Source organism: Oryx dammah, unplaced genomic scaffold (genome assembly GCF_014754425.2).
Source record: "Oryx dammah isolate SB20612 unplaced genomic scaffold, SCBI_Odam_1.1 HiC_scaffold_18, whole genome shotgun sequence".
Classification (NCBI taxonomy): Eukaryota; Metazoa; Chordata; class Mammalia; order Artiodactyla; family Bovidae; genus Oryx; species Oryx dammah.
Window position 1 is genome coordinate 114,430,579 of NW_024070202.1, and position 22,480 is coordinate 114,453,058.

General features: G+C 50.9%; 1 protein-coding gene across 18 annotated transcripts in view; it reads right to left on the reverse strand.

The window, feature by feature from the left end:
• Positions 1–3,502: 3,502 nt before the first annotated feature.
• Positions 3,503–22,480, reverse strand: part of KMT2C (lysine methyltransferase 2C) — a 246,845-nt gene continuing 227,867 nt past the window's right edge. For 11 of the 18 annotated variants that reach the window (XM_040260112.1, XM_040260108.1, XM_040260110.1 and 8 more), the window contains 16 exons: positions 22,111–22,275; positions 20,574–20,715; positions 20,308–20,455; positions 18,985–19,163; positions 18,760–18,896; positions 17,436–17,685; positions 15,650–15,789; positions 15,177–15,284; positions 13,210–14,329; positions 12,190–12,326; positions 11,288–11,430; positions 10,866–11,034; positions 7,156–7,272; positions 6,830–6,903; positions 6,461–6,569; positions 3,503–5,496 (listed from right to left, as the gene is read on the reverse strand). In XM_040260112.1, coding sequence (XP_040116046.1) covers positions 5,404–5,496; positions 6,461–6,569; positions 6,830–6,903; positions 7,156–7,272; positions 10,866–11,034; positions 11,288–11,430; positions 12,190–12,326; positions 13,210–14,329; positions 15,177–15,284; positions 15,650–15,789; positions 17,436–17,685; positions 18,760–18,896; positions 18,985–19,163; positions 20,308–20,455; positions 20,574–20,715; positions 22,111–22,275 — 3,231 coding nt within the window. In that variant the 3' untranslated portion in view covers positions 3,503–5,403. Of the gene's footprint in view, positions 5,497–6,460; positions 6,570–6,829; positions 6,904–7,155; positions 7,273–10,865; positions 11,035–11,287; positions 11,431–12,189; positions 12,327–13,209; positions 14,330–15,176; positions 15,285–15,649; positions 15,790–17,399; positions 17,686–18,759; positions 18,897–18,984; positions 19,164–20,307; positions 20,456–20,573; positions 20,716–22,110; positions 22,276–22,480 lie in introns of those variants that run through there. The other 7 variants (XM_040260124.1, XM_040260113.1, XM_040260109.1 and 4 more) reach the window with 6 other exon arrangements.

Here is a 22,480-nt window from a genome sequence, read left to right on the forward strand (position 1 = left end):
CAAAGCTAGATTAAGATAACTGAGAAATTGTCTATTAAGAAATTACCAACACCAATACTGAGTGGCAATGTGACCAGAGATTCTGCAGATGTTAAAAACAGATAAGCCATAGGAACTCTCTCATTTACTGCTGCTGGGAATGCAGAAGGGTATGGCCACTTTGGAAAACAGTTTGGAGGTTTCTTGCAAAACTAAACACATCATACGATCAAAAGCCTGCACACAAGATGTTTACAGCAGCTTCATTTGTAACTGCCAAAATCTGGAAGCAACTATGATGTCCTTCTATAGGTGAACAGGTAAACCACTACATCTAGACAATGGAATATTTAGTGCTAAGAAGAAATGAGCTACCAAGCCACAAAAAACCTGGAGAACCTTTAATGTATGTTACTCAGAGAAAGAAGCCATCTGCAGTCTACATACTATATGATTCCAACTCCATGACATTCTGGAAAGGGAGAACCACGGAGACAGTAATGTATCACTTGACGCCAGGGATAAGATGTGGGGAGAAAGATGCGGGCAGGGCCCAGAGGATTCTTCAGGCGGGGCAGCTACTACTGTGTATGAGCCTGTCACGTAGGTGGACACATGTCATCGTACAGCAGCCAGAGCCCACAGAGTAAAACCAAGCGTGCAGTGTCTCCTCAGCTATGGGCGTGGGGTGAGAATGATGTCTCAGGGGGGCGGTATCGGCTGCAACAGAGGCACCCGAAGCCTTTATCTGGACCACACGACGTCAACACAGAAATGCACTGTGGGAACTCTCTGGTGGTCCGGTGGCTGGGACTCTTGCTGCCAAGGGCCCAAGTTCAACTCCTAGTCGGAGAACTATGTCCACAAGCTGCGCGGCCAAAAATACAAAACACAAATACATTGAAAAAGTGAATTGTACCTCTATATAGCTTCCCAGGTGGCTCAGATGGTAAAGAATCCGCCGGCAGTGCAGGAGAAGAAGGCAGACCTGGGTTCGATCCCTGGGTTGGGAAGATCCCCTGGAGGAGGAAATGGCAACCCACCCCAGCACTCCTGCCTGGAGAATCCCACGGACAGAGGAGCTGGCGGGCTACAGTCCACGGGGTCGCAAAGAGTCAGACACAACTGAAGCAACTGAGCACATTATAGCAACAGACGGTTCCAAAAAAAAAAAAGGGATTGTAACTAATTTACAATAGCATCAAAAAGATGAAAATAATTTTAAGATTTGTACAGTGAGAAATACAAAACATTGCTAAGACAAATTAAAGAAAACCTAAATAAATGGACATGAGCTTGAGCAAACTCCGGACATAGTGAAGGATCTTTTTGGTGCTGGAGGTAATTTTCTGTTCCTACAGATAAAAATAAACCTTGACTTCTATCTTATACACAAAATTTACTTCAACACAGTCATAGGTCTAAAGAAAACTATAAAGCTTTTAGAGAAAAATGAAAAATACCTTCATATAGGAGAGGCAAAGATTTCTTTACTCATTTCAAAGCAGTCATCAAAGATCAATGAATGATTTTATCAAAATTAAAATCTTCTGATGAAGACAGAATTGAGGAAGAAGTCTATACACCACAGACTTGTACCCAGATTGTATGAAGTGCTTAAAACTCAATTAATTTAAGGGACGTCCCTGGTGGGTCAGTGCCTGAGACGACTCTGCCTGCCAATGCAGGGGACACAGGTTCAAGCCCGGGGCTGGGAGGATCCCACATGCCCTGGGAGCAGCTGAGCATGTGCAGCTGTTATGAGACTGCGCTCCGCACCTTCCTGAGAGGTGACCGCAGTGGGAAGCCCGCCCACTAGGAGTGAATAGTGGCAACCAGAGAGCGGCCGACACACGGCCACACAGACCCAGTGCTGTGCTGCCCAAGATAAAAATTTAAACCGATTTTCAAAATGGACAGAATGCTCACAGACTCTTAAGGAACGATGCATAAAATGGCTCCGCGTATGAAAAAGGTTAAATGTCAGAGACGGTTATCAGGGAAATACAGAATACAAGTTAAAACCAGTCAGATACCATTAAAATGGTTAAAACAGAAAGACTGACGTGACGGGTGCTGAGGAAACAGAAGGTACCGCGGTGCAGCTGTGGGGTTCTGCCCAGCGGACCCCACGTCCGCTCAGAGCAGGCAATGGCCATGACGTACCCAGGTGACAAGGTCAACTCTGGACAAGCTGCCCACTGAGGCCTGTGTGTTACCGCCACGGGGGGACAGGAAACAGGAGGAAGCCTCTGGGTAGATCCCTGATCGGGAACAGGGATCGCCTGGAAGCTGCGAGTCGTTTCCCACTCACGGTGGGAGAGCGAGCCGGGGGACCTACAGACTGGAATTTGCAGAACGGAATGTGGGGCAGGGAGGAGCCACTGAGAAAGAGGGTCCAGAAACGTGCAGACGGGTCTCTGAGTCTGGCTCTGTCCATCTGTCCATGGCTAAGTGTGACCCCCGAGAATAAGCCTACAACACATTCCAAGGAAAGACTAACTCGTGGAAAGCTGTGACCTCAACAGGCCAAGGCAGCCCCCTTGCCCAACACCCAGGGCACCCGTGTACCCTCTCAGGACGCTTCCAGAACGAGCTTCAAAACGAAGCGACATGCATCAGTCAACTGCCACCAAAATAAACGAAGTTTTTAAAGAGCGCAACATAACCCAACACAGCATTAATACACGGATTCTGAGACCCAATAAGGATTCCTAGATCTGGAAAGACATGGTCACCAGAGGGGCCCAGAGAAAGCAGCCAGGTTCATGTAGGTCAGAGGCACTGGCGGCCGGAACCGCCCTGCTCGCTGGCCGGGCAGGCCTCGGGGTGGCGGTGACGCCAGGTCTCTGTCCTTGCCTGCTGGGTGGTGAGAGGCGGGTGAGATCCAAGGAGGAATGGCCACCCAAGAAGGGCCTCCCAGCCCGGCCAGACACCGGCATGTCCAGGCCCGTCCCGACGGACAGCTTCACAGACGCCGGCGGCTTCCGGTGAGCAGCAAACGCCGAACGGTCAGATGGTGGGTGCCTGCAGGCTTGCTGTAAAACTGCACGGTACAGAAGCTGTTTTTGGCTGTTCACAAAGCCCAAGCTGTTGTATGAATTGAGTGGGATTCTAGGCAGTTTAATTCTTAGCAACTCCTTTGAGTTAAATCTGAAATACACACAACAGGAGAAATAAAGTCTCTACACACAGAAAGTCTGGAAGAGCTGCTTCCAAAAAAATCAGAGGACTGAATTTAACAATAAAAAGACTTTAAACAAGGGAATGAAACACCAGGAAGATTTTTCACTTTGGCCTTGAAAACATCCTAAAAAGAAACCAGTTGCCCTTCTTTACCCAACCACAGAAAGAGTCTGTTTGGCCTCAGTTATGAACTTACATCTAAAGAGAGAGAGAAGCAAGCTGACTGCATCCACAGGCCAGTCACCCAGAAACGGCGACCAGCCTGCTGGTTTAGTTCAAACGCTCATCGGTTTCTAAGTTGAGACCGGAATGCTAACAGAGACTCAGGCAGCTTATATAGATGTAAAATATTTTATTTGTAAATGGTGATCTTCTAAATCTGTGTCCACAAATTCCAAAACCCATAACACTCTGTATACTTCAAAAAATTCAATTTTTGCCAACATTAGATACTATTATACAGAACAGAAAACAAAACAAAAACCCGGGAGGACAAATACTGGTAGGATGTCAGAATATTGTACAAGAGAAGAAAAATATTCAAGAAACAAATTTCATACAGCTATTTATCAAGAGAAAAATATATACAATTGATTTATTCTGTAAGATAAAAATACATCATGCCATATACATTACAAGTTCAGAACTGCATCACTGGATATACCAACAGCTTACAGTCCACTTGAATTGTGCACACAAAAACTTCATTTTATACTCAGCCTGTGAAGTGTCAGTACCAGAATTTTAAGTACAAAATAAAAAGCTAACCTGGTTCAAAATGCTGATTAAGTTTCTACAAGCAAACACAAAACTGTGTGTGTGTGTTTTAATTAAGGAAATGTAAACAAACAGTTCATACAAACACATCTTAAAATTACATCTTCCGAAACCCTATTGCCGGGGTCCTGCAGTTGCAAGCAGTCACATCTCTCCTTTTTTTTTTTTTTTTCCAAATTTTTGTGTTAAATAAGCTAGAGAGTTAAATTTGAGTTCCTGCTACATGATCCTAGTATGTTTACACGATTTTTGTTTTGTGTGTGGCTTGAAACAAAGTTCTAATCAAAACTACTTTTGCTGAAGAAAAATTCAGCTTCCATTTGGGGTTGTTTTTAAGCAGTTATTCACAGTTATCACAAATTGTAAAAGCACAAAAAACCTGACTGAAGAAGTAGGGATGCAACAATATAATGTGAAAAAATTAGTTTAAGTTACCAAAATGGCTATAAAAGTTGTAATCATAGCATACACTCCGTTCTATCAGAAGCAAGGTGTATAAAACAAGGAAGTACTAATAGACTGTCGTTTCCAAAAAGCCCCAAACATTCTAGGTGGAAATTTTGGTTATTACATAATTATAATGGCATATTTAATAACAAAATTATATTGTAACATCCCTATGAACATTTTATAAGCACCCGAGCTGCTGCAGAGCCTGGTAGCATTTGGTCAATAACTATTTTTATACTGTATTTTTTTTCTCAAAATATTTACATGTTTGTACAAAGTAACAGGGTTTGTTAGTTTTGCAGGTAACAGCAGCAGCTTGGCTTTCTTCTAACTTTTATTTAAAAATAGCTTCATTCACTTATTCAATAATAAATACAAAAAGTTTCTCTTATTTTACAGAAATCAAAAACTACAATAAACTGACTCATGGAATCAAGTATTTAAATGTATTTTAGTGCAAGTTATTGTCCCTTAGCTCTATTCCTAAGGAAGTCATTTCAGTACATTCCTTGTTCAGTGGTGTCTACTTTAGTTTAAAAAACTCTTAAGTCAGAGGGCCTGCCCCTTTCTCAGATAAGGCCGTGGCCAGCACTTCGGACATCTCCCTCTCGCTGGTGATCTCAGTCTTACATTCATAGGAAGGCCCCGCCCTGGGGCAGGGCAGCCGTCGGCTCTTTGCCCCAGTAAAAGTTTCTCCTTAGTGAGACTCAAGAAACAAGAGGAAACAAAACCCACCCACAGAAAGAAAAAAGGAAGGAAAAGGAAAAAAAAAAAGTGCTGGACCATTCTGTAAATCGTCGACCTCGGCAGCTCGGGTCAAGTGGCCTCGGTCGGCTTCCTCCTGGTGCTCCTAAGATAACTCAAGGACCGAGGAAATCAGGACTCCTAGGAGCTACTTTTCAAAAAAGTCATAAAACAGAAAACAAAAACCTCTTTTCTGTCTGCGAAATTCCAACGGCGCGTGGACTCGCTTCTCTCGGGCCGAGCCGCCCTCCGCGGCGCGGGGTCGCGTCAGTTCATCCACTTGCGGCAGTTCACGGCTCCACAGTGACAGGGAATCTTGTGCTGGTCGTCCTCGAAGTCAAACTTATAGTCATAGCACAGCTGCCCGCCAAAGACACACAGTGAGAGGCCGCCCCGTCCTCGGCGCCCCGGGCCGGGCCCCCCCGCTTCCCGGGACTTCCCCGGCCTGCGTCTCCCCGCGTGAGAAGCCCCGTCGTCAGAGCGGCTGGGTGCCTGCCGGCCGGCCTCCCCCCGGGCCCTGAGCCGAGGATGGACAGGCCGCAGACGCAGCCCTCCCGCCCCGAGAGGCGCCCCGCGGTCCTGGGGGGCTCCCCCCTCCTCGCGGCACTCCCACCGTCCACAGCTCTCCCCTGAGGACTCAGGGCGGCTCCCTTGCACAAACAATGAGGCAGAGGCTTGGGCGGCATCAAGAGGGGGCCCCTGACAACTCGAGCAGGGTGGGGGGGCAAGGCCAGGTGGGGGGGCCTCCACAGTCCCCAGGCCACGCCGCCTGCGCGGGGGCACCAGGCTCGGGGCCTCAAATGGGTTCTTCCACATTCAGTTAGTGAGACGTGCAAGACAAGCCTTGGGTCAACTCGATTTAAAAATGCACGTTCCAGTAAGATGACCCCAAAACACAAGCGTCCTGCCAGGGCAGGGCTGGAAGCTCCAACCGAGTGAAGACCCTCGGGTTCCTCAACCCCGTCAAGAGGGGAGGCCCCCACAGAACCCGCCCCGCCGGGCAGCCCCAAGACGTGCTCATCACGTCTGTGACCAAGTCGGGGAATATCAATGTGGGGACGGAGGCTGATGGCCATCCTCACGGGTGACACGCGGGGCGGAAGGAAGGGACGACTAATGGAGGAGCCAAACTCCAGAAACCTGCTCGCAGAGAGCCTGGGAGCGGGGACGGGTCCGGAGTGCTTACGAGCACCGGGGCCGCACCGGGGCCACCCCGCCACCAGAGGCGCCAGTGCCGCGACCTGAGCGCCATCAGCTCCGCGCCAGGGGCGGGAGGGGCGAGAGCCGCGGGGGCGGGGCCTCGGGCGGGAGGGGCGGAGCTTACCTCTTCTCCTTTCTGGATTCTCCGACTGGAGCTGATGATAATCTTGTGGCCGCGCTCGAAGGTCACCACCTCCGCCACGCAGTTGGGCGCACACGAGTGGTTGATGTACCTGCGGGCCGCAGTCCGGAGATGGCTCACGTCCAACAGCCGGGCGGGACCTTCCCACCTGCCCGCTGACAGCACGCGCGCCCACGGACACAGACAGCAGCGCAGCTGCAGGACCTCAGCACCCGGCCGGCCAGGGAGCCCGGCCCTGGCAGTGGATGTCCTGACCCCGGACCAGCAGGGAGTTCCCAAACGTACGGGAAGAATGTTAAGTAAAAACTCTTGCCGTGACTGAAGGGCCCCCCACCCTGGGCCCCGCCTCACCTGGCAGGTCCTCCCGTGAGCGTGGCATCGATCACGTGGTCACTGTCCATGCGGAACATGTATACGCCTCGGTTCTGAAAGAGAAAGCGCTCAGCACCTGCCCGCGCCCAGGCCGGGAGCGCCTGTCGCCCTGAACCGAAGCAACACCTGGCAGGTCGCCTGTGATGCCAGGCTCACTGATCCCGTTACGGCCTCACAGACGGTAACGCAGACGGTAACGACGACGGAAAAAACAGGGAAAATACGAGACTATCCAGGCGTGGTTTCTAGGGTCACAGCCAGCCCAGGCCTCAGGCGCCCAAAGGCTCAGGAGGACTCGAGCTCACCTGGGACTCATAGAGCTTTTCCTTCCTGTTGGCGACCTCGTTCCGGATGATGGTCCCGATGTACTCAATGACCATGGTGTGCTTCTCGATGTCCCGGGCAGCGTACAGGCCCAGCCCCTGCGGAAACGCGCGCGCAGCCTCAGAGCCACTGGCTTCCGGCAACAGGCCTGCGTGCTCCTTCAGGCAAAGGTCCTGCCCTCAGTCACAGCAGAGGCCCCAGGAAGACCCCACCTGAACTCATGTGACCTTTGCACTGACTTCGCTCTCATCTGGACCCGAAACACTGGACTTAATCTTTAATTTTTCCACCTAAAGTCATGGTATCACTCCCTCGGTTGTCTTTTTTTTTTTTTACACTAAACCCTGAGGGCATTTTTACAAAGTGTTTCTATCTGGCCATCTTTTCTGGTGGGCTTCCCTGTGGCTCAGCTGGTAAAGAATCTGCCTGCAGTGCTGGAGACCAGGGTTTGATCCCTGGCTTGGGAAGATCCCCTGGAGAAAGGAAAGGCTACCCACTCCAGTATTCTGGCCTGGAGAATCCCATGGACTGTATATGTATAGTCCACGGGGTCGGAGTCGGACACGACTGAGTGACTTTTCCACATCTTCTCCCATATCCCCGTATGTGGTTATCACACCCAGATCCCACCAACTAAACAGGCTAATGGCTCCTATTAATTTTATCCCACTGTGATTTCTAAAAGGACATAACTTATGAAGCAGGAACAGGGCTAACTGTAAGAGACTATTACAATGTGAGTTTCTGCATTCTCAACTAAACCCACCAGAAGAGCCCCCGCCCCCCCCCCCCCCCCCCACTGGACACTTTCCTTGTCAAGTACCATCTGGGAATAGACGGTACGGGGGCTGTTGCTGGGAGACTTTGGGGTGAGAATTAACTTCTGAAAAGAAATACTCATGCAGTTTATGTGTTCAATTCCAGGTGTGACTCCAATGTGACAAAGCAGGACGTACAGAAAGAATCTGCATGGAGGTGAGTACAGCTCAGTGTAAGAGACCAGAAGGTCACTGGAAATGAACGGAGAATCCAAACAGCCAGGCACATGCGAACACTTCGTGAAGGAGCTTGGTGGCATTGAAATTCAGTTTAACATGGATGGGTTATGTATTATTAAATGGTGCCCCCACCACTGGTTATTCACCAGAAGAAAAAAAAAATGTCTTAAAACACAAAAAATAAAATCACTGAAAGAAAAAGAATCTAAGAAACTACATATGCAATCTAGTCTTAACCAAGAATAGAAGCTACAGAAAATTATATATGTTTGACTGTATAAAAATTAATACTCCTAGAGTAAAAAACATTCCACACTTACTGAGGTATTTTCCCCTAAAAAACATCTTTTGCCAAATAGTACAAGTTCTTATAAATTGAAAAATGGACATAGGATATGGATATGCAATGCAGTTCATAGCAAGCAAACATAAATGGAAAACCCAAAAGGTTGCGATTGAGGTGACAACATCAGTCTGTGCTTAACAGGCTGGCAAAAATATAAAAGGGTCCTAACACTTCAAATGGGAAAACAAGAAAAAGTTTCGTAATCTGCAGGAGAAGAGCATACAATTACAGCCTGTTTAGAAAGCAGGCGATGTCTACAAAAATGAAAAGTACATGTATTTCTATGCAAAAATCTCACTTGGGAGCACACACTCCACAGAAGTTACATGGATATCTGTACAAGTCCTGACGGCAATGCTGTTTAAGGAAATAACTCCAAACACAAGAAATGCTCAGCAGTAGTGCAATGGTTTAACCAATCACAGCTCATCGATTTCACAGAAAGTAACAGAGCCACTGAAGAATGAATTAGAGCTAGATGTGTCTGAATACTGGCGAGAAAAGGAAGACCCAGGAAAGTGTAGATAACATGACCCTGCCTTCCCACACGCACACAGACACGTATGTGCTGTTAAGACAGCAGCATGGGCAACAACAGGGTCTTGCGCAGGTCGTTAGCATGAGGACCTGGGAGGTGACAGAGGGAGGAAGGAAAAGGCGAGCCATCACCAAGAGCCCTCAAAAGAGATGACAGACTGAACACAGGCGGTTAAAAACCCTTCACACAACCGGGAAAGAAACCAACACTGAGGAGCAGGAAGGCAGCGTGAACGAGCCATTTGGAAACATCTTAAACAGAGAAGCCACTGAGCAGAGGAGGACGTCGGCGTGGCCTGAAGCAGAAGTCGAGCACTGTCGGCCCCAGGAGCCGAGACACGCTCCTTCAGAGACGAGAAAGAGAGTGTGCGCGCATCTGCAACACGCAAAGTGCCAGAGGAAAAGACGAAGAGGAGAAGGTGCAGACGCTGCGCAGAAGCATCTCAGGGTCAGAACGAGGAACCCCAAGACAAGGCCACGCAGAGGTCAGAGCTGAGACCCGAGTCTTCTCCGGCGGCATGAGGACCATTCACGGGGCCCCCTGGGGGGCCAGACTCAGAAGACCAGGGACCACAAACCTGCAACCCGGGCGGAGCCTCGGGTGATAATCCTGCTGGGGGGCTGGGGCCACACTACGAGATCCCGATCCCAGGGACCCAGCGTTTGTGTAGAGAGAAACAGAGGCAGGACTTTGCAGAAGAATCAGCACAGAAACATTTCTTAGACTCACGGCCACATGCTTCAGGCTGAAAGGACTCACCACTGGGGAAAGCAACGGGTCCGCTTTGCTAAAACACTGTAGTAGTGAGTCAGAAGAAGATCCTAGAAGTTTCCACATGAAGAACATGGATAAACAGAGTGTGAAAGCTGCCTTCTACCTGAGGGACCAGCGTGGCTTGTGACTGGGACTGCACAGGAGGGGTGGGCAGGGCTGCACGGTGCCCACAGGTGAGACGGGAGGTCAGAGCAGGGCAGCAGAGCTGGGGTGGGTTGGAGCAAACCTCAGAGAGAAAAAGGCAACAGACCCCGACGATGCTGTGGGTCTGTACACTGAGGCCAACGCAGAGAACTAGGAGTGGTAACCTCACTCAGCAACACAAGGAGCCTGGGGGAGAACCTGGGTCCCCGGACCCGCCTTGGCGAGCGTGACCCGGGTCCCGGAACCCACCTTGGCGAGAGTGACCTGCCCTGGCGAGCGTGACCCAGGTCCCAAGACCCGCCCCGGCGAGCATGACCTGGGTCCGGGGACCTGCCTCAGCGTGACATGGGTCGCCTCAGAAGTGTGACATGGGTCCCAGGACCTGCCTCAGGACCTGCCTCAGCGAGTGTGACCCAGGTCCTGAGACCCAACTCAGAAAGTGTGACCTGGGTAAACTTGAATGCCTATTAGCCTCAAGGCGGTTTTACCTGTTCCACAACCTACCCAAATACACGATGATTTCATGAAAAGGCGGCTTCCAAAATTGGGCACCTTTTGAAAACATTTTCATTTGTATTTTTCACAAGCAACTTTAACCCTAGTGAGCTTGCCACGTCTCCCGTGCATGGAGAATATAACGCTCCCTGCATCCCGTAGGGTCTCAGCACAATGTGAAGACGTGTTCAGAAGCCAGCTCTCATTTGGGGAAGAACAGCGTCTACGTCCTGAGACCGCAGATGGAGTGGCTAGTGCCGGGGCCTCAAACGACACCGCCCGACAGGGTGTCTTTCTCCGCGGCCTGCAGCCTCCTGGCTCACACACTGGACACCCACCTCTCCCCGAGAGTGCCCTGCCCACCTCTCGCCGTCCCGGACACCCAGCCCCACTCACCTGAATCCGGGACCGGGCCAGGTACACGTTAGACTTCCACTCAGTCTTCATCTTCCGGTACTGCGACGACTTGGAGTGGACGAACTGCTTGCTGTAGGGCGCGCTCAGCTCCCCGGTGACGGTGCTCTGGAAGGACTTGGAGGTGCTGGTGCTGTTCAGGGTGTGAGGCCTGCGGACGGCGGACGCCGACAGGGAGAACACAAGGGGGACTGAAGGCGTCTCCGGGTGGGCCCAGCGGGTCCAGCTGGTGCTGACAGGCACACACACGGGGAGCCACCGAGCGGGCTGCGCGGCCAGGCCGCGGCGAGCCGCAGACACAGCCAGGGACAGCGGGGTTTGTAAGCAGCAGACGCGCCAAGCACAGACACCACTAGGAGGCCTGGAAACCCCGGGCTGCACTATGTGAAGTCAAAACAAAATACCTTAACACAAACCTCTTGGCATGGGCACTCATTTTAGGTTCGGACCGGGCACAACCTGTGGGGTTGACGGCCAGCGGCAGCTCCATGAGGGGGTTCCGGCCGTACCGGAAGGTGTAGTTTTCACATGCCTCAACCCCAGGGAGCTGGAGAGAAGCAGAGACAGACAGACAGGTAACTCATGTGATCAAGACTGCAGGCAAGACAGACCCGCCAGAGCACACCCCAAACTCAACTCTGTGAAGACAACGTGTCGACGTTTTCAAAACGCCAGCAACACGAGGCTCTGTGCAGACAGAAGCCGCTGCCCTCGGAGCCCGACTGTGGCGAGCTCACTGCGGCCAGGTCCCGGGAGTCGGGGTGACCTGAGGGCGGCTCGCAGGATCGCCTGCGACACAGGCCCAGCACCTAGGGAGGGTGCGGCCGAAGCAAGCGGTGGCTTTCGGGGTGTCCTCTCTGCTCCACAGAAAGCCCGTCAATGACTTTCTTGAAAACAATGCCTTACAAGCTACACAGTTTTCCACCAGCACTGTGTGTAAACTCACTGTTGCGTGTGTGACACGCAGGCATCAGGGACTCAGGGCGCATGAAATCCAGCCACATGCTAGTGACCAAACTGGGCCTTGGTGGGAGAGTGGATGTGAACGCCGGGTACCAACCTGCCGCCCCACAGGAGCAAGGCCTCACCCCACCGCATGGCTGACACCCAGCCCCACAGACCCTGAGCCCTGTGACCTGCCTCAGCACGTCAACACAGACACAGGAGCAACTCACGAAGGCCTGTTTTCTCTCAGGCAGGAGCTCATCACTGGCCAAGCCACTCCCTGGAAGTGTAGGGACCGTGACCGCCCCACCTGGTGTTAGGGGACGTGTGTGGCGGGACAGGAGGGCAGCCCCGCACTCACTGACTCGGCGATCCGTGCCACTGCAGAGACGGTCAGGCCGAACAGGTCCTCCCCTTTTAGATAGGCTGGGAAAAGCTGCAGCATTTCAGATTTTTTCCTTACACAGGCCACGGGCTCCAAAATTTTATCCCAAACACCTACATATGGACAAAAAGACATTTTCTAACAACAAACTTGCTCTCAGGTAAAGAGGAAAAAGGATGCCATATAAAAACAAAAGCAAAATGAAGACCCACCGCTCACAAAGACTTACCAGATCCAAGTAAAGCCCATGGGCAGGTTATCACCTGCTTATTGGATGGCAGTTTTTTATTAAAGACGTTTTTATAAAGTTTTGGGAGAAAGAATACGCTACAGTCAGAGAAATAAACAATAAAGCTGGAAAGTAAAGTCTAACATAACTGAAATTCATGCTGGCCATGCAGCGTATCAGATTTTCAAACAATTAATCCACTTAAGTAACACCTGCAGATAGATCCTCTCCTCTCAGAGTTAAATCAAAATCTGAAATTGATATTTCATTGGAATTATCTTTGGAGCATTTTCTCTTTAAAAAAAAAAAAAAAACTACTAAACTTATTTAAAAAAAGCAATTCTGCACCACTTTCTACATCAATAAAAACAACAATCTAGGCTTAACTAACCTAGAGGCCAAAACTAAGCGACTGATTTCTGGCTCTAAATTTAGTATCTGATGCTCCTGAGATAAGACAATCTGTACAATATGCTTTATTTTCTCCCACCTTCTAGGTGATGTTAAGAGTGTCCCTAAGGTGACAAGCAACCTCTACCTAGAAGTCACCCTATCTATCTTATACACTGTTGGCATTTCTAAGTACACCCTGATGTGAGGAAGTCTCGTGAGCGTGTGGCAAAGACAAGGGGGGCACACGAGGAAGCCAAGACCCGCATTTGTCAGCGGAAAGCCGCCCTGCTGCCCGGAGACACAGCCGCGAGCAGACCCCGGGGAGCACTGCGGTGAACCCTTCCCTGGCCTCAGGCTGCAGGGACGCGCCTGACCTTTGGGCGAGGTGTCGCTCAGGACGAGGTCCTCGTGGCCCTGCTCCACGACCCTGATGAGGAACACAGGGCGGCCATCCTGCTCCTCGATGGAGCAGAGGTAGCGGCAGCGACGGTTGGCGTAGCGCGTGCTCCAGTACAGCCGGCTGGCCTCGTAGCCTACGGGGAAGAGCGCCGTGGGCGAGTGGAAGGCCGGCATCTGCTGCGGGAGCAGCTGCCCGATGGCGTGGAAGACGAGGCTGCCCACGCGGAAGGTGTGCTCGCGCTCGCCACGCTGCACAATGCTGGCGATCTGCCGCACCTCGTCGCGCTGCACGTACACCCTCCTGAAGACTGCGAAGTAGCTCAGCTCCTGCTCGTGGAGGCCCTTTGGTTTGTGCATGGGACACAGCATTGTTTTATCTTTAAAAAACATGCATTGTGCTTTAATGGCGCAAGTGAAGTGATAAATGTTGGTGCAGCGGAACCGGTGACAGCCGCCGGTGGCCCCCGTCTTGTGGCAGAAGACGCACTTCATCTGCAGGCCCCTCCGCAGGGCCAGCTCCACGTTGATCAGGGCGCCAGCCTGGGTCTCATAGACCTCGGTGGACCACAGCGCACAGTTCAGGTGGACCCACAGGTCCAGGTCGAGGTTGAGCAGCCTCGCCGGCCCGTCCGTCAGCCCGTCGCCCTCTTCGTGGCAGAAGCAGCACTTGCGGTAGTCTTTGGGCACAGGGTCAGGCTTCAGGGAAGTGCCCAGCTTTTTCAGAAACTCGTCGATCTCCTCCTCGCAGGGGGGCTGGAAGGCCCCCTTGGGGACCACGATGTGGATGCTCCACTTCCTCCACTTCATCCCTCTCCACTTCTTAGGGATCGGCCTGCAGTCTTCAAGCCCACCGTGGACAGTTCTCAGCCGAGGCTTTAACTTGACTGTGACCTTAAGCTCATCAGGCTTTGCCTCCACTTTGGCTGCTTCAAAAGCAGGAGGGAAAGAGATGGGAGGGGACGCCGGGGGTGAGGCTCTCTCCTGGAGCTGGGGGAGGCAGCGCACATCTAGCGAGGAGATGTTGTTGTTGTACTGATGCGGAGCTTTGGGAGGCAGCTCTGTTACAGGTGACTGCGGCAACGGAGGAGCGGATTCCTGCGCAATCGAGAAAAACACTGAGAGAGTCATCCCAAAGCTCCAGAAGCAATTCTGCCTAAAGCAAGCAGCCAGGCAGCAGCTCTAACAGCGTGTGTGGGTCTGTGAGTGGTGAGGAAGCACGCCCAGCAGACATCGACACTGAGCGCCCACCGCACCGCACGCACCTATCAAGTAGCGACCGGGGTGGGGAGGCGGGCGTGGGGAAGGGTTTCTCTACAAAGACTTAACTCTGGAGAACATTCTGCGCTTAAACTTTCATGGATCCTCCCGTTTCAAATCATCATGAAGCCTGAAAACTCAGTGTTGCCTCAGGAGCGAATATAATTTACGCAATGAAACAGTGTTCTTTGTGAAACCAAATGAGAACTTAATCTTCTGTGAGCTTGTCCCACTCTCTAAAATTCCTGTTTGTTAATCCTAGGCTTAATAAATGGGCATAAATGTGAAAGATGGGGAAGATGTCCCCATCAATAAGTCGTATTTAACTTTTTCTCAGAGGCTGCCTGGCTCCCACTGAGCCCCTGAAGGGGCTGAGCTGAGACAGAAGCCTGGTTAGTTTCTCTTTAGATATAAAGTATCATAAACAAATCAACAGCAAACCTGCAGGTTCCCCCCAATCCAGCACCATTCTGAAAAACAGACAAGCCTCACTGAAAATCCAGCAGCAGGCAGGCGCTGTACACTGACATAAGCAACTATCTGGTGAAGAAATCAACTTCTCCCTTCTAGGCTCATATATTTTGCAGTCTAAATTTATTTGGCACTTAGCTTGAATTTAATTACACCAGGCACGGCTGCTGGTTAGAAAATTAGACTGGACTGACCGAGACAGTCTGCATCTCACCTTGCTTTCTGAGTTTTTTGCCTGTGCAGTTGATGAATAGAGAATAAAGCAGTTGTTACTACAGAAGACAATGTCCCTCTCCACTCTGCTAGGGCCGTCTCGGGAGCCCTGGAAAGCAAAGAGAAGGGTGTGGCAGCTTAACAAGTCAAAACTCAACAGAGAGGAGATCACACAGAGCAGTTTCTGCTGCTGTTCTTAAATGAAGCCGAAAAGTAACTACAAACCAATATTTAGCATAGAATAATTTAGCCACAGAGAAAAACATTAACAAACTCTCCATATTTCACTCTATTTAAAAATACGTGCTTCTCCTAGGATCCTACAGAACAGGCTGCTGTAGCTACAAGCACATCAGAAATATGCCAACGCTACTTGCAGGAGGAGGCATCCACAGGGCCGTCAATGGGCTCCTCTGGACGCGGGAGAGGGCAGCGCCCAGGACACAGTGGAGCGGGGAGGGAACACCCGAGTACCTGGTTCACAAAGGCCAGATCTCTGGCGGACTTCCTCACGCCGCTGCCCAGGATGACCACCTTGCAGTGACAGCACCACTGGGGCCTGAGCGCCGCGCGCTCTGAGACACTGCGGCCAGCATCCTTGTATCCACAGAGACCTGGGGACAGAGTGCGTGTCAGCGACGAGCGCCAGCAGCACGGGGCGCGCGGCACAGCGCCTGGCCACCGGGCGGCGCCAGGCCTTCAGTGAGCGCTGCCTCCTCGGCATGGCTGCGGGGCCCCTGCTCTGTGCAGGACACTGGGGGGTGAGGAAAGGAAGCTCTCCTCTCACGGCTGGACACAGGGCTGGACGAAGCGCAGAAGGAGCCTGGGACCACGTGCCATCTCCTATCTACGTGTGAACCCCGGAGACACGCGTGTCATCTCCGGTCTACGTGTGAACCCCAGACAAACATGTCATCTCCAGTCTACGTGTGAACCCTGGACACGCGCGTGTCATCTCTGGTCTACGTGTGAACCCTGGACACACACGTCATCTCCGGTCGATGTGTGAACCCTGGACACACACGTCATCTCCGGTCTACGTGTGAACCCTGGACAGACACGTACCATCTCCGGTCTACGTGTGAACCCTGGACACGCACGTGTCAACTCTGGTCTATGTGTGAACCCTGGAGACACGCGTGTCATCCCTGGTCTACGTGTGAACCCTGGACACACACGTCATCTCCGGTCTACGTGTGAACCCTGGACACAAGTCATGTCCAGTCTACGTGTGAACCCTGGACACACACGTCATCTCCGGTCCGCGTGTGAACCCTGGACACAAGTCATGTCCAGTCTACGTGTGAACCCTGGACACACACGTCATCCCTGGTCTACGTGTGAACCCTGGACACAAGTCATGTCCAGTCTACGTGTGAACCCTGGACACACACGTCATCTCCGGTCCACGTGTGAACCCTGGACACAAGTCACGTCCAGTCTACGTGTGAACCCTGGACACAGACGTCATCTCCGGTCTACATGTGAAGTGAGTCAGGAGGAAGAGTGCTTCTGCTTGAAGGTGAAGATGACACGAAACGTCTCGTGGAAAGTGAAGAGGCTCACACACCAGAGTCTCACTTGAGTGCAACAGGGAAGTCACAGAGAGACAGAGAGATTCCGGGGCCAAGATAAAAACTGGTCAGGACCCGGCTTAGAAGGGCCGAGGCACCGCAGAGCGCAGTACTCGTGTGGCTGTGGAGGGTCATGGGGAGAAGCAGGGCGGACCCGAGTGACCGAGGGGCTGGAGCTGAGGACTCAGCCTCTCCCAAGGAGGCCCGAACACGGCTGGGCTCCAATGGCAGGCGAGCACGACCAAGACGCAGGAGCCCGGTGAGTGAAGAGACAAGGGACACGGGGCAAGGCCGGGGGGCTCGCTCGGCTGAGGCAAGGGCCACCCCCTCTCGGCGGCGGGAATGGTGCTGGCAGGCCTGCGGCAGAGAAGGGCCTGTAGACGGCGCGGGAGAGACGGGAAAGGACACAGGTGGGACAGCCTGTCTGCACCCTGGGTGCAGGGGAAGTGGGCAGGGGGGTGAAGAAGTCTGGGGGTGCAATGAGCGCCCCACTGATGCAGGCTGTAACACAGCCCCAGGCACCGCAGGTCAGGTCACCACAGAAGGCAGAACACACGGGGGTTAATCCACCGAGGACCGGCCGGCATGTGACCTGTTATTCGCTACAACCGAAGTGAGATTGCAGAGGAGGAGCGTGACTTTGGTGTCAAGAGCGTTTCGAGTTAGTGACACGTAAACCAGCTCACCATTGCTTGCCGGAGGGAGCGGCGTGCTAGGCTGCTTCAGGTGGAAAGAGCTGGCTAGCCTGGGAGGGCGCGCAGATCCTGGTGGAGGCCCACGAAGAAATACACGCTGTCGATACTCCAAACCTGGGTTTACTCTGTGGCTACTGACCAAACCCACGGATGGAACATCTGGAGCATTACTAACCTCGTAGCTGGTAGGGATCCGAACGTGGAGGAGGTCGGAAAATGCAGCCACAACACTGCTAATGTTCTAGAACAAAGGCAAACACTGCGTTACCGCCCAGAGGAACAGAGGACACTGTGGGATCACTCACGCTGGGACAGACACAGACACTGCAAGCAAATCCAGCCATTCTTATTCAGACCTGAGAGTCTCAGGAGGAGGAAGGGTTGTGATGGGCCAATATCCAAACAAAGCTCTCATAAACAGAGGTCCTCACACAGGGGCTCCAATTAACGTTAAGTATCCATCAGAGCATTAAACTGTTTTAGACGTTTTAGCACAAGCAATGAGCGAATAATAAGCCTTGTCATGGTTTTTGCAGCTGGTCAGAAGCTTCCTTCAAGTGGACTCTTGCAGCTCTGGGCAGAAGTCTGCCATAATCTACGAGAACATACCACTATGTTCTGCTGACAACCGAAACACCCCGTCAGTGACTATGAGCTTGGCTGTCAACAAAACGCCTTCAAGAATTAACAGAGTCCTCAGAAATGTACTAATGTCTGATACGGGAACTGGAACACGTTCATAGCTGATGAGAAAGTTCCTCACTGCTTAACTGTGTGAAAACAGTCATCAAAAGGCTGCTCTCTAAGGAGTGCTCCGCATACACACACACGCACTCTAAGGAGTGCTCCGCGTACACACAGACACTCTCTAAGGAGTGTTCCGCATACACAGACACTAAGGAGTGCTCCGCGTATACACACTCTAAGGAGTGCTCCGCGTACACACACACACTCTAAGGAGTGCTCCGTGTACACACAGACACTCTCTAAGGAGTGCTCCGCGTACACAGACACTCTCTAAGGAATGCTCCGCGTACACACACTCTAAGGAGTGCTCCACATAACCACATAAACTCTAAGGAGTGCTCCGCATACACACACACACTCTAAGGAGTGCTCTGCGCACAGACTCTCTGAGGAGTGCTCCGTCTATACATTCTTTAGTAAAACGATGAGAGCTCTGACTTCATCCGCCCTTCCTGTCTGGCTTCGGCTGAGACCGGCCTGCCGCGCTCGGAGCAGCGGGCGTGTGGGGGCGGCTCAGCCAGCCCTAGCCTGGTGCTGTTCTACAGGCCACGCAGCAGCCCACCTTTACCTCAGCAGCTGCAGGGTGCAGGGTGATTGCCACAGATATCAGACCCGACCTGGGACCATTTGGGGATGAGCCAAAAGGTGACGTGAAAAATAAAGTGCCTGGCTCAGTTTTGATATCATTCCTTCTGGATTCCAAGCCTTAAAAAAACAGCAAGGACAAGCTGTGTGTTAAGCCTTTTCTAGACTCAAGCAGTAGCCAACCCTCCCCCACGCTGGGTGCGCCTACCTCTGCCGGTGTTGCTGGGAAGGATGGGGATGATGGGGGATGGCACGGGCTCCGGGGGCTCCTCTTTGACTAGCGACAGGTCTGGGTACCTGCTCACTTCCATCCCAACCACGCTCTCAGGGGAGGACGAGGGGACAAAGCTGTCGGGGCTGTCCCGCTCTCCCCCGTGCTCCTGCACCCTGAGAGGAGGGGAAACACGTGTGGGCATATGGGCACGTCCACCGCGAGGGCTTCCCGCTGCGGCCCCGCCTGTCCACGCCTGTGACCTCACTGTGACTGCACAGCGACGGTAACATGAGAAGCCACAGATTCAGTTCGGACCAAACAGGAAATCCCTTGGAAAAAAATGAATGTGTTGAACTATGAAGTAACTGAAGTACATGTCTTCTGACTAAAGCTTCCGCATCCAAGTTTAAAGAGCTGGCAAAGGAGGAAGACGCTGCATTTGTAACTCAGCACAGACAGAAGGCTCCCAGCCCTGCAGGGTCCCAGCGCAGCGAGACCAGCGACACGTGTGCAGGAAGAGGGGCAAGCGCGTCCCCCACGTGGCCAGTCTCGGGGCAGACAGCTCTCCCACGGCTGCAGCTGACTTAGAGAGGGGAAGGGTGAGAACCTGAAGGCCTCAGGCTTCAGAGGCCTGTATTTTTCTTAATGGATAAAATTAAGGTGAAAAAATACAGAAGAGACGAGACCAGAAGCTAAAGGTTACCAAGGCAACTGGGGCTGGAAGGCGAATGTGTCCTGGGCTAAACGTGGCAGGGCAGTCTGAGAGCCTGGGTCTCACCCGTCCCCGAGCAGACACCTTTGTGCTGAAGGATGTGGTTTAAGCAGCGTTTAACACGGAACCCAGGAGAGGGTCCCTGAACAACCAGGGTGGGCACTATATACGCACACCTGGGAAGCTGCCCACCACACGGCGCCTGACTCACGACTCGCACAAAGCCAGCAGTGAGGTGCAGGAGGAAGAGGCCTGGGTCCTAACTCTGGACAAGGCCTCCCAGTAGGCCCACAGCTTTCTCATTAATAAAGCAGAGGAACTTCAGCTTGGACAGTGATCTCTGGAATATTGTGCATGTCCCACTGCTTTACTGTCTATTTGATTATTTGCTGAATTTCCTGTATCAGATTTCTAAAATGCACAAATTCTATTTAATCATAAGAATGTTTTATAACGGTTAAATTCTGAAGAAAATTACTCACCAAATTTTACCTTTTAAATGTCTTTACATGCCTTTCCTATAGACGTTATGCTATATACAAACATAAATAACATTTCCTAATAAATGAAATAACTAACAGGTATCTGAGAGCAAGAACGCCTACCTTAATTCCTCCTGGTTGTTATGGGGCGGAGTTGGGAGTGAGGCGGGGACGTCCACCGTCTCGGGGCCTTGAGCAACCGCTCTGGCCAGCAAGTCATCTTGTGGTCTGAATGGCAGCTGAAACCCTTTAGATCCTAGGCTTTTGGTAACTGGAAAAGTAAAAACACAAACCCCCAAGTACGTTCAGCTGAACGGATGGGAGGGAAGAACCCCACAATCTGACCACCATCACCGCATGCAGCCGCACGCGCGGGCTTGGCATCCTACCTTCGTGGCTCACTAACACGCCAGCTTTTCCAGCAAGCTCTTCAGTTGTTGCAAAACCATTTGCCATCTTCTGACAAGCCATAGGAGGTGGTGTAGGAGGAAGAGAGGCAGGGGGTGTTGGAGGATTACTTAAATTATTCTGCTGCAGGAGACCAAAAAATTTTAAAATTATATGCTACAGAGCAAATATGCCACGACCTTGCTAAAACTTAGTTCTGTGAATTTTTAGCACAGGGAAGCAAGGCTATAGAAATGTAATCAGATGCATCTTCATTCCTAAAGTGCACACCAAGAAGAAAAAGAGATGTGCAGGCCAGGAGGCTCTTCCGTGGAGCAGATACCCACAGTCCTCTGGACATACTACCCACAGGCTCGCTTTCCCCAGCTAGCATACTCGGTTTTGAAATGAAGAAGCAAATTGACAATGTGCCTCATTCAGTTCTATACGACTCACTTCAAGTTTCACTGTTAAAGCCAGTGAAGGACAGCTTTAAATTCAACCAATAAACAGGTAAGATATGCCCCAGTTCTATCAAAAATTTGAGAATTTAAGATCCCGCTCCAATGACTGCAACTTGTATCTTAGGTATTAGCATCTGGATTGTCCAGAAATCTCAAAAAGAAGCAAAAGGAGTAGCAATAATACTAAATGGATTGAGCCATTAGCAAACGTAGTTCCCTCCGAACAATTCTCCCTGTTTGTCACCCTTTGTCATTTGACTTGTCTCTCGGGAACTGTTGGCATCTACCAACACCATCACGCTAACCAAGCGCAGGGCACAGTCAACACGCTGCAAAGACCTAGGAGCTCACGGAGATGATGAGGCTGTGTGGAGAACAGCCCGCATCAGAAGAGAAGGTGTTTGCAAGAGCTGGGAGAGGTTCTAACTGGAGAGGAAAGCGGACCACGATACCACACAGAGCACCACAAGAGAAGGGCTTTAACGCTGAAGAAGAGGCGCCCCCAGGGACACTGATGATGCTCTCAAGTATTTTTGCAAAAAAAAAAAAAAAAGATCACTTTATACAAGTCGGATGTGAAGTCAAGAATATCTAATGAGCCTATCACAAAACTTTGTTAAAAAAAAAACAAACATACCAAAGGATAAACATGGTTTAGTTTGGTATTATTTTAATAGCCTAAGGATTAATGCATAGTTGCAATTGGTACCTAAATTATTAGACTTAACATATTTTCCAGGGTTTTTCACCGTATTTTTTATGGTAAATTCCTAACTACCTTTTTTTATTCTATTTACTATGAATTCGGATTCATCTTAAGAATTAACAAAGATTTCTAAGACACTAAGTATTTTCCTCTACCACAGAAACACATAATGGATGTTTTTTCAGTGTGTATTCTGACCTATATGAAAACACTTTACTTGGTAAAGTTTTAACCTTTGAGTTGAACTCAAGTTTAAATGGAACCTGGAAGATTAGATGTAAACTAGATGGAAAAACGAGACCAGCTCTACCAGTTCGGCTATGGTATCCAAAAGAGGAAGCAAGGAAACACCTTGGCAGAGAAACATACCTTGTAGATCAACTGAGAATAGTAATCCGAAACCCCTTCAAGGGCGGCACTGCCAAAAGCTCCTAGAAGTCGATTCCCACTATTAAACTGGCCACTGCCGTAAGGAAGAAAGTGGGCAAAGTTCACTCCAATGACCGGTTCCATTAGAGGGAGCAGAGAGAGCTGCTATTGAAAAACACATTTAAGAGTAATGTACACGGTAAACAAAACAAGTGTTTCTCCATTTTCCTAAGACCCAAGGCAACTCAGTCAAATAAGGCTTGAGAAAAATAAGACTTAAAAATTTCAAGTGTCAAAATGCTGGAATAAGTGAGAGAGACTACAGGATCTTTTTGAGATATACTTAAAAATGAGCCTTATCCTCATCTGT